A 17,918-nucleotide genomic window follows, 5' to 3' on the forward strand; every position below is an offset into this window, starting at 1 on the left:
TGTGTTGGGCAAATTCCCAGTAGTGGCCAATACTTCTGCCTCCCGTATTTGGACCCATTTCTTAAGTGTGCCCTGGGTCTACTGAATCACTTCCAACAACATGGCAAAAACTGATGAGACATCGCTACAAGTGGAAGTCTTAAGAATACTCTGGCCTTTCTTGGCATATTTCTCTCACCTACCTGTTTATCTTCAGGAGCTAACAGCCATGTGTGAAACTTCCTGACAAGAACTGAAGGAAGGCCCTGTCAGCAACTGAGACACATCTTTCCAAAATGAGTGGACTTGGAAACAGGTCTCTTCCCAGTCCAACTCTGAGAGGAATGCAGCCCTAGCTGACACCTTGAGTGTACTTGTTAGATGCTCTGGCTTATTTCAGAGAAGTAGGAAGTTATAAATAAGTGTATAAAAGTCCATAGTTTTCTAATATACCAACATATATCAATGAGAGGGAAAAATCAGAACTTGGGCTGTCATTTAAAGACATAACAAACAAACGAACTACAAAATACCCTTTAAAAGGGACACAAAAAGTTCCTTTAGAGACAGAAATATTTTATTAACTGAGAAAATGGAAATAGTTTCAGACTCTTGTTAAAGAAGACCTAATTCTCCCTAATTTACATAATAATAAATGGATTTTCAGATGTCTAAGTCAAAAAATCATAAATTGAAGAGAAAAATATCTGCATTTTATGTTAAGATCCTTGAAACTAGATGTCAGAAGCGAAGTGTACAACTGAGCTTTTTCCTGAGAAAAATGGTCCAGATCCTTCTATGCACATTTACTTTTCACCTTTTCCTTTTCTTTTAAAGTTAGGTGGTCCTCAGAGATTGGGAGAACATGGGTCAGTTTTGCTAATTATGAGCTCTGTGCATTGATCTCTCAAGGCCACTTGGGAGTAAAGAATTGGCCAGTACCTCCAGCCCTTCAGGCTGCCAGTCTCATTTAAGCTTCATACCTGTCTTTTCCTCCCAGAGTTCTTGCCGGCATCAGGAGATTCATGCCTGAGTGTCTCCCTCCAGTCCTGAGGACAGGGCTCCCAAAGCCCTCATCATTCACCAGGCAGGAGAAGGTGTTCTCGTGGAACTGAGCCCTTAACCTGTGGAATCTGACACTCCACGTATATCGTGTCGGAACTGATTTAAATCATAGGACACTCAACTGGTATTCAGGGATAACTGCTTGATATGGGGGATCCCAGCCCTCACATTTGATGACCAGAAGTGTCAGAAGTGAAGTATTCTATGTAAAGTAAATGAGATATGAAGGAGGTAAAAAACTGGGTAGGTTTTTCCATACAGGGCCAAAGGCTTTTTTTATTTTTCTACTTTTTATTTTTTTAATTTAATTTTATTAGTTTTAAGTATACAGTACATTGGTTAGGCATTTATATAATTTGTAAAATGATTCCCCTAATTGCTCCTTCTCTCCTCTGGCTCTCTACCTAGCCAAAATATTAATGCTAACTGCATTCTCTATGCTGTGCTCCCCATCCCCATGACCATCTATTAAGTACTATTTGTATTTCTTTAACCCTTCACCGCATTCTCCCAGCTGTACAAATCCCCTCCCCTCTGTCTGTCACCAGATCGTCCTCTATATTTGCGAGTCTTTTTGATTAGTTTCTTCTTTTTGTTCCTTAGATTCTGCATATAAGTGAAATCATATGCTATTTGTCTTTCTCTAACATTTCACTCAGCATAATAACTTCTAGGTCCATCCTTGTCATTGAGAATGGGAGGATTTCATTTTTTTTAATCACTGAGTGATATTTCATTGTACATATGAACCATAACTTCTTTATCCAATCATTTGTGAATGGGCATTTAGGTCCCTTCCATATCTTGGCTATTGTAAATTGTGCTGTAGGGCCAAAGTTTTAATTTAATTATAATTTAGTCAGAGTGTCCATGGCCTTTCATGGATTTTTGAGGGCAATGGGTACAATTGCAAAAGAGAATTTAGACAAAGCAATAGTCCCCCAAAATAAGGGTGATGCATAGATGTCTTTTATTTTTATATTTGAGATCCCCCTAAGATGTAGAGGGTACCTAGTGAAAATTTAGTGGGATCCATATATATTATTGTAATTTGAAACACGGTATTGGTAGACGACATGAGTTTTTGCCAATTGCTACATCAGATGACATTAAAGTTGATTTAGAACCTATGTTGAAGAGATGCAAAAGCCAATTAGTGCCCATTTGTTTTTCTTGTTCTATAAATTTAGTATACGCAGGAGTTCTAACTGGGTCTAACTTATACATCTGTTTCATTTTTATTTTTCTTTCCTTACCAGGTTTCCATCTCCTTTTCTTCCTCCCTTCCTCCCTTCCTTCCTTCCTTCCTCCCTTCCTTCTTCCTTTCTTCCTTCTTCTTCCTTCCTTCCTTCCTTCCTTCCTTCTTCCTTCTTCCTTCCTTCCTTCTTCTTAACTATTCCTTCCTTCCTTCCTTCCTTCTTCTATTACACTTTCTTTCTTTCTTTCTTTCTTTCTTTCTTTCTTTCTTTCTTGTTCTTTCTTTCCTCCCTTATTTAATCATGGGATACATTTCAAAGGCAGTTCTCTCTATTCTGGTCATATTTAACATTTCTCTTGCCAGAGAACCTTAAATCAGTATCTTCAGGTTGAGGGACTTCCTCCGTGATGATGGTTCCTTTGTAAGGTTCGTGTACCGTGTGCGTAAATCAGGTTGGAATTAAGCCTTTTGCTTTGCCACAGAATGCCATGGTGCCATCCTAATACTCTGAGAATCCAAATCTTTGTCAAGACAAAGGCATGGGTAATAGCAGCAGCAGACATATTTAAAGGTTCTGAAAGCTCTCTGTGCTTAGGAGTGCAAATCTCAGCATGACCCATAATAGCTGCATTTCTTTCTCTCCTCTCCTCCCTTCTCCCAACTCCTCCCTTCTCTTTCCTTTTCTCTCTCTCTTGTCCCCCTACTCTCTCTCTCTCTCTCTCTCTCTCTCTCTCTCTCTCTCCTCTCTCTCTCTCTCTCTCTCTCTCTCTCTCTATCTCTATCTCTCTCTCTTTCTCTCCCTCTGCCTAATTCCTTTTAATGACTACTCTTTTGTGAGAACCACCCCAATGGACCTATACTGCACACAGGGTAAACTCTTTCCCCTGAGCACCATAGGGGCCAGTGCATGGTTGAATCAGGGTAAGAATCCTTCCCCTGACCCTATCTTCATCCTAAGATGATGTCACTCCTATCTTCATCCTAAGACACAGATAGGTCTGGGACATGACAGAAGACCCAGGGCCACATTAAGGAAAGATCCATCTCCATAGTTTTGTCTCTATTAGGTAAGTAATATAGAAACTTCTAAGTGAGGTTAGTAAGATCTCTAAGAAAGGATTGGAAAGACCCAATAAATGCAGCACAATGCAGCGCTGTCCAAAGTGCAAGCTTGCCATCACGCAGCAGAGCTGGAGCAAGAAAAGACACTGTTGATGCTGGTGGTCCCTGTCTCCACACCTCACTCACCGCAACAAGTGAGTGCTCTGCAGGAATAGGATGAGCTCTCACCTCAAAATTGGCTTAGATATTAAGGCTGAAAATGCTACACATTCAAGAGCATATAAAAAGTTTTATTCTTCATATGGGTATCTCCCTTTCTGGAGGAAGCCTAGAAGCCTATCTAAGCTGTTCTGCAATGTCATGAGAGGTCAAGGAAAGTGGCTGTTTTTTTTTTTTAATTGTGGTTATGGTGTGAGTTCAGAGTGAGAGTTTCTACATATGTGAGGTTTGAATTCTCTTGCTGTCACCAAAGGAGGAAAGAGTCAGCCTTACTAAAAATTGAGATATCATTGACACATAGCATATTAGTTTCAGGCATACAACATAATGATTCAATATTTGTATATATTACAAAATAATGACCACACAGGTCTAGTTAAGACTGGTCACTGAACATAGTTACAAATTTTTTATTATAATGAGAACTTTTAGGATCTACTCTCTTAGGTGCTTTCAAATACAAAATATAATATTATTAATTATAGTCAACATGCTGTACATTACACACCCATGACGTTTTTATTTTATAACTGGAGGATCAAGCTTTCTTATCAAGTAGTCCAGATGTTGGCAGAAGGGGAAGAGGAAGAGGAGTGGTTGAAATTGGTAGTGGCCAGATATCACACACACACACATACACACAAAAATGGAATCAGACACTTTTTACATAACTCTTATAGTTTGTTTATAAATAGTCCAAATCAAGAGAATTATTTGCACTGCATTTGGATAAAATAAAATACATTGGATTGCTTATTAGTGTCCTTTAATTAAAGAAACTAATAAAGAACTGTTTTTTCTTCTTGAGGGAGGAAGATATTTCTCATTGCTTTCCTTCATAGGAGGGAACTGATAGGTTACTATGTTTATGGAATTTTAAATCTATAAATAACATTTCTCCTCTAATTTCCCTAGCTCAGCTTTTCCAAAGGGATGCATGTAGTAACAGCTTAATGCAAATCCAATGTGAAAAGAGTTCTCAGAATAATGTTTGTCATAACCGAGAAATACTACAGAAAAAGTATGGTCTTCAATTGTGAATATTTTATTTATGAATTACTTAAATCCAAAATATAGACACACGGAAGGATACTTGTATACTTTTTTCATTTATACCAAACCTTCTTTATTTTCCAAAAGGTGTCTGTGCTCTGTGGAACCACAGAACATAACAGGTGTCTTGAAATTTCTCCTCCTGGGACTCTCAGATGATCCAGAACTGCAGCCTCTAATTTTTGGGCTCTTCCTGTCCATGTACCTGGTCACCATGCTGGGGAATCTGCTCGTCATCCTGGCTGTCATCTCTGACTCCCACCTCCACACTCCCATGTACTTCTTCCTCTCCATCCTGTCCATGGCTGATATTGGTTTTACTTCTTCCACCATCCCCAAGATGATTTTGGACATCCAAACTCACAGCGGAGTCATTTCCTATGCTGGCTGCCTGATTCAATTGTCCTTTTTTTATCTCTTTGTATGTCTGGACAGTACACTCCTAACTGTGATGGCCTATGACCGGTTTGTAGCTATTTGTTACCCCCTGCACTACCTGGTCATCATGAACCCCCGACACTGCAGCCTGCTGGTTCTAGGGTCTTTTATGATCAGCATTATGAACTCTCAGCTGCACTGCTTGTTGATGTCACAACTTGCCTTTTGCGCAAATGTGGAAATTCCTCATTTCTTCTGTGACCCTCCTCAACTCCTCAAGCTGGCCTGTAATGATACCTCCACCAGTGAAATATTAATCTATTTTATTGGTGTCATCTTTGGTGGAGTTCCACTCTCAGGGATCATTTTCTCTTACTATAAAATTGTTTCCTCCATTCTGAGAGTCCCATCATCAGGAGGGAAGTATAAAGCCTTCGTCACCTGTGCTTCACACCTGTCAGCTGTCTGCTTATTTTATGGAACAGGCCTTGGGGTGTACCTTAGTTCGACTGTTTCACATTCTCTCAAGAAAGGTGCAGTGGCCTCAGTGGTGTATACGATAGTCACCCCCATGCTGAACCCCTTCATCTACAGTCTGAGGAACAGGGACATCAAGAGAGCCTTGCAGAGGCTCCTCAACAGAACAACATAGTTTCAATACTTCCTCCCTCCTCCCCCCAATTTTTGGTCTATGGATTAGAAATTACTGCAAAACCAAACATCTGGGATAGGTAAACATGCCTCTTTTGGCACACAAGTTTTCTATCTCATGGTTTTCATTTCTTTTGATCAATTATATCTGAAAGTTCTTCTTTGATGGGATTAAGGGACTATTCTGTGATCCTATGTATGTCAAAATCGCTGTACAATTGAGTTTTATTACAACTGAATAGTATGTATTTGTCGCTTGTCACCCAGGCATCCTGTAGAAATTTACATCTCTCTTTTGAATACATGGCTATATATGATTCTCAATCATGTTCACCATCCATGCCTATTTTCCATAAAACTTTGGCTTTGTTCAAATTCAGATTGTGTGAGAGAATTTGTGTCACTGGTCCTCAATCTACGCTTCCTACCTTAATCATCTGATGAGCTTTAAAAATCTTCATGGCTGAGTCCCATCACTAGAGATTACGATTTAATTGGACTAGAGATTGAAAATATCATGAATTCTTTTAACAACACCCCAGGTGGTTCTAATATCCAGCCAAGATGAGGACTATTGAATTTTGTCAGTCATTTATTTAAAGATGACTTGTATGTCTTGGGTTCTTTACTATTTATTATTAGGTCCTGAAGTTCTGAAAGTGATCAGAGCTCATAAAGAAGAAGATACAAAAGAGTTGCCTTAGTAACAGCCAAAGGGATTTTTTCCCTCATATTCCTGGTAATACATTTTTTTCAACACCCTCTCCATCCATACTCTATAGCTGTCCCTCTGTGCTAGATATTAAGCTATTGTTTTCTGCTCCAAACTTACCCATTTATACTGTAAGTTGGGATGCTGTTGTGGAGGCTGGGAATCTTTAAACTACTCCTCTTTTTCCATCTGGGTTCTCTCTGGGTTCTTTCAGTGTGGGCCAGTAAAGGGCACACATACTCCTTCCTCCTTAGACTATGGTGCCTCACTGTTTCCTGCAGTTATGACACTGTGTTATCATGTTTTTCTTTTCATGCCTTTCATCTTTCAAAAACTATATCCATACCTATATGAAAATATCTTCATTAAATAACTAGTGGGGCTTCTCTTCTTGATTGAACCCTGACTGATAAATCATAATATGGGGAATAAATTTGAAGAATGCAAAGTGAGCTCAGGATACAAAGGGGATTGTAATGCTATGTCTTCATCATGGGTGTATAATGGAGGTTTAAAAAGTGGTATGATATTTCCAGGGGCTGTGTGATTCTAACTGGTCGTCAAGTCACCCAAGTCATTATGAATAAATTTAACCCTAACTTCTTTTTCACTACTCAGGAGTAGTAAAGAACCATGTCTTCAGCAAAGGGAAAATCTTTCCTTTCACTAGTAACCACCCCATTAGGATTCTGGATTGTAACCATGCTTCTTTCTCTTCTGTCTTTGGCCTCCTTCTTTCTTCTATATGCCCAGGTACCTATGTATATATCCACCTTACCTTTAGAGATGCTACATGTAGTTTCTGAGGTAGCAGTCTGGAATTTCTGAAAAGCTGTCAAATAGCTGATTTAATCTATTCTGCCTTTTACCACTAAGCTAAATCGACTACCAACTTCACTAGCAATGAACCTAATATCTGGCTCTGTTTAATATCAGGTTTTTCCTCCTGCCCAAGCATCTAAAACATCTCAACACTCATACCTCCTTCCCTAATTCTTCTCTATTCTCCTGCTATGTGGTCATTTGGGCTCCCTAAAAATTTCCTCTGACACTTATGCACATACACATAATTATCATAATTATCCTATATCTGATTTAATTGGGTACGTACTCGCATTTTTTATATCAGTTAATGAGAAACCAGTCTCTGAGTTCCTCATATATATAAACTTGACACGCAAAGACTGTATATATTAGACACAGATGTTGTTGAAACAACGATTCCCATATATCCCACTTTGTTTCACCATATAAGCCAAAACTGTACACAAAAATAGACATCAAGATACTTCAAATATCCCCTGCCTCCTGTCTACATGATTTTGAACATACTCATTTCCATGTGGATTGGGCCTTGTGACTTCCATGCAATGAATAAAATGTCAAAAATGTTGGGCAAAACCAGAGAGACCTAACTGGTATACCACGTGGGATCTTGACATTATCCTAACTGAAATAAGTCAGAAAAGTTTAGAATCATGTGATTTTGCTTAATTGTGGGATATAAGAGTGAAAGCAACAAATGAACAAGACAAACAAATAAAAACTCATAGACATAGACAATACTTTAGTGGTTACCAGAGGGAAGGGGGGAGGGGAGGAGTTCGAAAAGGTTAAAGGGGATGAAATATATGGTGACAGAAGAAAATTTAAATTTGGGCGGTGAACACACAATGCAATATGCATACAATGTATCTTTGAATTGTACACATGAATTCTATATGATTTTATTAACCAATGTCACCCCGATAAATTTGATATTAAAAAAGGTTTAAAAATACTAGGATGTCACTCCATCATTAATGTTTATTAAGACTCAGGCCTTGACTATTAGCCCTCTTCTACTCTCTCACAAGCTGTCTGTGTTGGAAGAGAGCTGTCATGTTGTCAGCTGCCCAATGGGGAAGCTCACGTAGCAAGAAGCTGAGGGACGCCTATGGCCAGCTGCACATGAGGAACTGAATCATGCCAAAGCCACATGAGTGAGCTTGAAATTAGATTTTCTTCTAGTCAGGACATGAGATGACTACAGTCCTACATTTAGAATGCAGACATCTGTGAAACCCCCGGTGGAATTTTTAAAAATTGTTCATTTGACATGTCAAAATAGATGGTTGTCTGATGTAACGACATATATAAAACAACATAGAGGAAAAAATTAGAACTTCAGCTTTCATTCAAAATAGCAAAAAACATATATTTCTAACACATATATTGCAAAACCGCAAAGCAGAATTATAGGGGTAAAAGAAAAAGTTCTCCTAAAACAAAAAAATGTTAAATAAGAACACAGAAATTATAGCATACTCTTGGTGTAGAAAACACAATTATGCCTACATAGAATAATTCAGTGAATTTACAGACATACAATTACACACTGTTTTTTTAATTGAAAAAACAAATTGTCTGAGTTTCTAAAATTTCTGCAACTTGGACATGGTCATGAAGTATACAGGTGTGCATCCTCCTGAGAAGAGGAAGTGCCTACAATCTTGAATGTAGATTTCCTTTCTATTTTCAAGTCCTATTAATAACAGCAAGTCTTCAGAGCTTGGGATAACATGGACCAATTTGGCTAATTGTGAGCTCTGTGCATTGAGCTCTTAAGGCCATGCAGGAAGAGATAATTGGATTGTTTCTCCAGCCCCTCAGGTCCTCTGTTTTAGTCCTGTGGGCCTCACATCTGAGTCCTCTCCTCTAGAAATCACTGCATCAGGAGGCCCACGACTAACTTCGCCTCACTGCCAGACCTGGGGATGTTGTCTGAACCTTTGTCGCTTGCCAGGGGGATAGGGGCAGTGGATTCTCACTCCTTGGCCAAATTCCAGTAGAGATAGAACATCCCACTGAGGACTGTGGAGATGGAGAATGGATAAGGAACTGTCAGGAACATTGTTTTTTCACCATCATGACAAACAGGAGAGTGGGGACAAACAGATGGGAGGGCACCAATATGGAAAGTTTCCGTTATTTTTGTCCTTACAAAGGTAGATTCTGAATGCCTGGATGGAGACAACTGAGCCTAATTCATTTCCCCAGAGCGTACACATTACTTGGCAGACAACAACAACAATCTCTATTAAATGCTAAATAGACACTTCCTTGGATCTCAGAAGCAGAGCCCAGGGGACATGGTTTCCACGTTGTGCTTTCCTTCCTGGACTGTCATTCCTTCCAGCAATGACTGATAGGACTGGACAGAAGATAGAACAGTACTCGCATACATCTATGCCACAGATTTTCTAAGAAACCTATAATTTTCACATTTCATAGAATCTACTACATTTAAATATAAAGAAAAGAGTGCAAACATTTGACGAAAGGAAAACTAATTCTGGGTAGTGAACACACAATGCAATATATATATGACTTTCTGTTGAATGATACACTTGAAACATATTTGATTCTGTTCATCAATGTCACCCCAATAATTTTTAATAATAAACTAATAAATCAATAAATTCAATCCAAAGATAAAAAATTGTGGAGATTTTCTAAAAAGTGAAAAAAATAAACAGGAAAAGAGAAAGGGATGTAAATTTTACTGTTTGGACTGAGATACATTTTAAGATTTCCACTCATTCTATGGATGAATTACCATGAAAGAACAGGACATGATAGGCTTCTATCTCTCTGCCATGCAATAGATTAAAATGTCATTAAACCTGTGTTGAGATTGTATTGAATTAACAAGCCCACTATTCCAATATGATTTAAAAACCATGACTGAATATTTATTAAGGACAAATCTCTGTTAGGTGCCACACGTGTCCCAGAGATGGGTGTCATTTTCCCTATTTCTATGTAAGCGATACTAGCACAGAGAAGTGGAGAGATTTACACACTCTCTGCATTGAGTGGGAGAGAGCTGTGGACTCAAACAGACATCTCTTAATTCCCATCCCAGGGTTCTGTCCCCTCCACCAGGGCACAATCATTATTTCTTTCCCAATTTGTTTTAGTCTCAGATGAGCAAATGGAGGTAGAACCACCAATTCATTTCCTTGGGATTTGGTCAGTTCAACTGTGAATTAGCAGAATGGACCAAGTGGTTTGCAGGGACCTTTACTGCATGACTATTGTAGATCACAAGGTTTTCTATGAATACTAATGAATTTTACAGCCTGAGATATGGAAATATCATTCTTTATACAAAATGGAAATTTTCATGTGACTCTATCATGAAAAGTCTATTGCTCGTCAGACTTAGGGATCTTTCTAATTTTATACCTTGGCAATCACAGCATGTACGTGGTTTCGTCTGACTTTTCTATTGGAAAAACACGTGCAGGTAATTAATAGTAAAGTTGCACATGTATCAAGCTTTTATAATTCACACAATTCTGTGTTTATATGTCTAGAAAATTCTCAGTTGTGCAAAATAAAGAGAGGCATAATAATTTTATGAGCCATGTCATAAAAAAATTTAAAATGAAGTTTATCCCTCAGGTAATCTTATACGTCATTTAAAGTGTTGAACAGATGTATATACTTCACAGAGAGACCTTAAACACAATGCTGTAGTAAAAGAGAACTCACAAAACAATATGTGTAGCATGAGAGCATTGAGGTAAATTTTCAAGAGAATAGTTTGTGAATATATAAATCAATACTAGTATTTTAAAATCACTGAAAATAAAATGCATCCACTAGATTCATGACAGCATTTGCCTTTGGACAGCTAAAGTGCAGGGGAAGAAGATCAAGGGATAGCAAAAAAACCCCTCAAGTTTTGTCAATAATAAATATGAGTTCTAAAGCAAGGATTATCAAATATTTATATTTTAATAGGAGTAGTGGGTAACAATGGTAATGATAATAATTGATAAAATTAGTACCACATTAATTAATTGCCTGGCAATAATTCTCTACCCTGGGTATAAGTTAGTATGCCCAAAGGACTTATGTGGAGAGATTCTAATTTAATTGGTTTTGGGCTATGGCCAGTCCATCATTAAATTTGAAAAGATGGCCAGGTGATTTATTGATCAACTAGCATTGATAACCACTGTTGAAGTCCTTTTTATTTATAATTAAATTTTATTTCTTACAGCAACTCTATAATATCAGCTCCAATAATATACTCATTTTACAGATGAACAAACAACCTGGGATTCTCAGAGGGTCCAGAACTGTAGCCTCTTCTGTTTAGGCTCTTCCTATCTATGTACCTTGTGACCGCTCAAGAACCTACTCATCATCCTCGATGTTATTTCTAACTGCCACCTCCACACCCCTATATACTTCTTCCTTTCAATTAGTCCTCAATGGACATCAATTTCAGCACAACTATGTTTTCCAAAATGCTGATGAATCTGTAGATATACAGCAAATCCATCACTTATGCAGATTGTCTAACTCAGGTTACCTTTCTTCTCTTTTGCATGTCTGAACAGCATATTTCTGACCCTGATGAACTATGACTAGTTGGTGGCCAATTGTCAAACCCTACACTATCTGGTCAACATGAACCCCTGCCTCTGCGGCTTGTAGGTCCTGTTGTCATTTTTCATCAGCTTTTGAACTCCCAGCTACCCTGTTTGATGATGTCACAACTTACCTTCTGTGCAGATGTGGAAATCCCTCATTTCTTTTGTAAATCACCTCAGCTCCACAAGCTGGCCTGTAATGATACCTCCACCAATAATATGTCATCCTATTTTGTTGGTCCCATTTTGGTGGTGTGCCAATCTCACTGATCTTTTTCTCTTACTATAAAATCACTTCCTCCATTCGGAGAATCCTATGACCATGTGAGAAATATTAAACCTTTTCCATCTGTGGTTCTCACCTGTCAGTTGTTTGCTTATTTTATGGAACAGACCTTGGGGTGCACCTCAGTTCAGTTGCCTCATCTTCCTGAAGAAGGATGCAGTGGCCTTGGGGACATACACCGTGGTTACTCCATGCTGAGTTCTTCCATCTACAGCTGGAGGAACCTAGAGTGCACTGTGGAGGATTATCAAAAGAAATAGCCTAATCTCAATACCTGTGCTGTCTTTTTTAGTTCATAGAACTGGAAAAGCAACAAAATCAAACATGCGTAACAAGGAATTTCTGACTCTGCAGTTACATTATGCATATGTACCTATATGGCTCTCTGCTTTCTGTTTACACAGATTTTTCTCTTCCTATAGCTGTAATGGAATTGAGAGATTATTTTGGAGTCTGCAGTTAACCAATAGCTCCTCCAGGATTATGTGTAGTACATCAGTACACCCTTCTCACTTTCTTTATGCATTACACAGGACTCTTGGTTATAAGCAGTCTTGTTTCTATCATTACAAAGTAATTATAGCTCTCTCTCTCTCTTTTATTTATTTTTTTCAATGATTTTCTGATCATTTTTCTATTGGCTAGGAGGCTCTAAACCCTTCTTTAAGAAGGAACACATTCATATTTTTGCTCCTTCATTATGTTGGTCAAATTCTTGATCAAGTAGGATGACCATTAAATTCCCTGTCTAAGCCAGGGAGTTTTGAAATTGAAATGAAGTGAAATTAATACTGAAAGTGTAGAAATAGTTGTCAACTGGAACATCCTTAGGAAAACTGGGATATATGACTCCCAAGCAATGAGGATTCCCAATTTTCCTGATAATCTTCTTTCCATTCCAACATCTCCCCAGTCAATTAAACAGCCAGACATAAAAGGATAAATACTGTATTATTCCACTTATATGAGGCACCTAAAGTAGTCAAATTCATAGAGACATAAAGTAGAATAGTGGATGCTAACAGCTGGGAAAGAAGGAAATAGAGAGTTGGTGTTTAAGGGGGAAATAAGTTTCATATTACAAGATAAAAAAAAGTTCTGGAGATGAATGATGATAATGATTGCATAACATTGGGAATGAACTTAATACAACTGCACTGTACATTGAAAAATAGTTAAGGTGATAAATTTTATGCTATGTTATTTTACCACAAAAAGAAAGATCTCCTGTTAGGAATGAGGGACATGTTGCTCCAGATGTTGGGTGTACCCTCAGCATCAGACCCCCATAGATCTGCCTCAGATGCAGAGAGCCACCTAACCACAGTCATGCCTCCTTTTGAGGAAGCCCACATCCAATGACATTTGGTCTCTTGTCTCCAATTCCAGCTAACTCTAAAGGATCATCCTAGATCCAGAGTTGTCTGGTGACTTTAGGAAGCCTTCAATGGGCTTCAACTTGACCTGACTTTTTCCACTACTCTTCCTTGCTACAAAGAGTTTGCCAAACCACAGAGTCTGAGAGAATAGCGCCTTCAAGACTCTCTTACTTCAGACACTAGCCGCAATCTCAGAGGTCCCCATGGTGAGACTCACTTAAGACCAGTTAGCCACAAATTCAGGGACTTTCTCACATTCAACAAGTTTTAAAAATGACTGAAACTGAAGGAACTCCTTCAATGTTCTATAAAGAATGAGTCACAGAACTTGGGACAGTTTATACAATGATCACAGTTTTCTTATAGCAAAAGAATACATATTAGAACTAACCAAAAGAAGAACTCATAGGGCAAGATCTGGAAGGTCTCATATGTCAATCTTCTGGTCCTCTCCCTGTGAGTCTAGATCGATTACTGCCTCCTGGCCACACTGTGAGACAGCACTCAGAGTATTTCCCAGCAGGTAGCTCACCTGAGCTTCGGTGTCCAGAGTTTTTACTGAGGCTTCATTACATAGGTGTGATTAATTAAATGATTACCCATTTGATTGAACTCAGTTTCCAACCTCTCTCCCCAAATGTTGGTCTGGTATCACTTTGTCCAATGTTCCAACACTTTATATGGTTGATATTTTTTGGCACAGCCAATCCCCACTTTGTGTCATCTCATTAGCACAAACTGTCAGGTACGGTCCATGGGTCCCAACATGAACAACCAATCACTCCTATTGCTAAATTTCAAGAGCTTAAAGGTTACCTTTTGGAGCTGGGACAAAGGCCATATCTCTCCTTAGGTGAGGCCAAGTTCCCTACTACTGAGGACAGTCTGGAAGATCCCCAAAGAAAATCTTAATGAACCTAGAAATCCAGACTGAGAATATAGAAAGGAAGTGCAGAGATTGATCTAATAATAAGGTAAGATAAAATCTACATCAGTATTACACTTCAAAATGTTTATTTTAAAATGTTAAACCCTAGAGTGTAAAAACATGTGGCTTAAGAATGATAATTTATGTGGCCTCTGTTAACCTCTTCAAATTTCTGGAGGTCCTATGTTCCAAACATAAGCACCTGATTTTGGTTACGAGTTTAATCCCTGATTCTTCTGTTTGTTATGTTTTGGAGGCATTGAGCATGGGGACAATCAGTGTTTAACAGTAAGGATATTCCTGTCCTTCTGGAAAGAGCAGGTTCTTGAAGAACTGAGCAGTATTCCAAAACTTTTCCATTACGATAAAGAGATACACACACTGGCTACACAAAAGAGTGGCAAGACCTTTCAGCTGCATGCTGGAAGATACACTACTTAACTCTCTTCTTGTTTTTACTGTCAAAATCCACTAGCATGTAGCTGCTCATGTTCTCAGAAATAGAAATTTACTCTCTTCTAGGTCACTAACTCCCCCTCACCTGCACATACAATTAAATTTGTCATTGTAGTTTCCGTTTTCCTTTCCCCCATATCACAGTAATTAAATTCTCTGAGTAACATTGACTTAGTTATAAGATTTGTTTTTCCCATTCTTCAAAAACGGCTCATATAAACATTTTACTTTTGCAAAAGTGTTCTAAATGGCTTCCCAATATTCACTGTGTATCCCTTTACATAGAAGCCAGATCGATTTTTTAGGTGTCATCAAAACTTCCAACTTCTCTATTTCAAAACTTCCAGTCATTTTGTGTTACTCGTAAACTAAAATCTGAACTCTTTGCCAAAGTCTATAAAATCCTTCATTATTTAGTCTCTTCTATTTCCTTCCAACTTCCTCACTGGTTTCTTGACCAGCACTGTAGCATCATCTGGGAGCTTATAAATGCAAAAGTTCATCCCCCACTTCAGACCTGCTGAATCAGGACATCTGCATGTGGAAATCGTGTAGCTATAGTTTAAAACACCTCCAGAGTCTATCACCACACACCAAAATTGACTTAAACTGGATTATTTGCCTGATATAAGACCTGAAACAAGAAAACACATAGAAAAAAACATAGGAAATAAATTCAAGGACCTTGGACTTCAAGAGGATTTTATGAATTTGACCTCAAAGGCAAGGAGAGTAAAAGCTAAAATAAATGAATGGGACTACATCAAACTAAGAAGCTTCTGCTCATCAAAAGAAATTGTCAACAAGGTAAAAGGACTATCATCTGAATGGAAAAATTATTTGCAAGCTACTCTGATAAGGGCCTAATATCCAAAATATACAAAGAGCTCATGCAACTCAATAACAACAAAAAAGGAAATGATCCAATCAAAAAATGGGTAGAGGACCTGAACACACACTACTCCCTAGAGGACATACAAATGGCCAATAAATACTTCAAAAGATGTTCAACATCGCTAGCTATTAGGGAAATGCAAATCAAAACCACAACGAGATACCACCTCACACCTGGTGGTATCATTGCTTGTCCTATAGTCAACAGGACAAGCAATAACAAATGCTGCAGAGGATGTGGAGAAAAAGGAACCCTCATACACTGCTGGTGGGACTGCAAATTGGTACAGACTCTATAGAAAACAGTATGGAGGTTCCTCAAAAAACTAAGACTTGATCTATCATATGATCCGGCAGATCCCTGTACTGGGTATTTATTCCAAAGGCTTGAAAACCCGAATACGAAAAGATATTTGCACACCAATGTTCATAGCAGCATTAGTCACAGTGGCCAGGACTTAGAAGCAACCAAAGTGCTTTATGATCGATGATTGGCTAAAGAAGCTGTGGTACATATATACAATGGAATGTTACTCAGCCATAAGAAGAGATGAAATACTGCCATTTACGACAACATGGATGGACCTCGAGATAATCATGCTAGCCGAAATAAGCCCGACAGAAAAAGTTGAAAATTACATGATATCACTTATATGTGGGATACAAATCTAAAAGCAGCAAATGAACAAGACAAACAAAGAGAGACTCATGGACATGAACTATAGACTAGTGGTTATCAGTGAGTAGGGGTTAAGGGAAGAGCAGGGAGGTAGACAGGGTAAAGTAGGTTAAATGGGGGGCTGGGGGAAGATGAAAGGGATCAAATATGGTAGCTGAAAGAAACTGGACTTTGGGTGGTAAACACAAAATAGAATATACAGAGGTCAAATTGTAATGTACACCTGAACATTATATAATTGTATTAACCAGTATTACCCCCAATAAACTTAATTAAAAAATAAAATAAAATATATAAAAGAAAGTTTTCTACAATAATCTAATGTGGTAGGTTTAATTCTTATCTTAATTTTAAAGACGAGGAAACTGCCCAAGGGCATTTACATTGTTGTAGTTGCATTTTTCATCAAATCATACTGTGAACTTCCAAAATAATGAATCTGAATTACCTTCAGGTACCTGAAGTAAGAGAATTGCAATCCATGTATCAGAAAGGATTGACATGAATCTGTTAGCTACGGAAGAAGTCTGGGTCTTAAAACTGGCTGTGGGGCTTCCCCTGGGGCTAAACTCCTCAACTGTAAATAGGTTTATGACCAGAAAAACAAAACCAACAGACATATGAATAAGTGCTCAACATAACTAACCATCAGGGAAATGGGAATAACATTAGAATATCATCTTATACCTATTCGATTGACTATTATAAAAAAGAAAAGACAAGCGTTGGCAAGGATATGGAGAAAACGGAACCCATGTGCACTGTTGTTGGGAATTAACATTGGTACAGACATTACAAGAGACAGTATGGAGAATCCTTAAAATATTAAAAATTACTAATTAAAATAGAACTAACATAAATATATGCTGTATCTTGTCAGGTGGTTTTTCTACATCCATTGCTATGATCATATGATTTTATCCTTTATTTTGTTTATGTGGTCTATTCTATTGATTAATTTGTGCATGTGGAACCACCATTGAACCCCTGGAATGAAGTCTGCTTGATTGTGTTGTATAATCTTTTTAATGTATTGTTGTATTCAATTTTCAGTATTTCGTTTAGGATTTTTGCATCTGTATTAATCGGAGGAATTATAGTTTCCTTTTTGCGGGTTATCCTTGCCAGATTTTAGTTTTAGGATAACCTTGGCCTTATAGAAAGAGTTGGAAACTATTGCCTGTTCTGGTTTGGTAGACTTTACCAATGAAGCCATCTGGTCCCGGAGTTTTATTTTCTGGGAGGTTTTTAATGACTGTTTCAATTTTGTCACTGTCAATTGGTCTATTTAGACTTTCCAGTTCTTTATGATTCAGTCTAGGAAGGTTATAGATTTATAAGGACTTATCCATTTCTCCTAGGTTATTGAATTTGGTGGCATAGAGTCTTTCCTTGTATTCTTGTATGATCCTTTATATTTCTGTGGTATCTGTCATAAATTCTTTAAAAATGTCCATGAAAGGAAAGTACCTCAACATAATAAAGGCCATGTATGTCAACCCTTAAGCTAGTATCATACTTAATTGTGAAAAACTCAAAGCTTTTTCTGT

General features: G+C 38.0%; 1 protein-coding gene across 1 annotated transcript; it reads left to right on the forward strand.

The window, feature by feature from the left end:
* The first annotated feature begins 4,655 nt into the window (after positions 1-4,655).
* LOC120600561 (olfactory receptor 18-like) lies at positions 4,656-5,606 on the forward strand. Its single transcript, XM_039859969.1, has one exon. It carries the CDS (start codon positions 4,776-4,778, stop codon positions 5,604-5,606), a length of 831 nt encoding a protein of 276 aa, XP_039715903.1. The 5' UTR covers positions 4,656-4,775.
* The last annotated feature ends 12,312 nt before the right edge of the window (positions 5,607-17,918 follow it).

Source organism: Pteropus medius, unplaced genomic scaffold, assembly GCF_902729225.1.
Source record: "Pteropus medius unplaced genomic scaffold, Ma_sr-lr_union100, whole genome shotgun sequence".
Lineage (NCBI taxonomy): Eukaryota > Metazoa > Chordata > Mammalia > Chiroptera > Pteropodidae > Pteropus > Pteropus medius.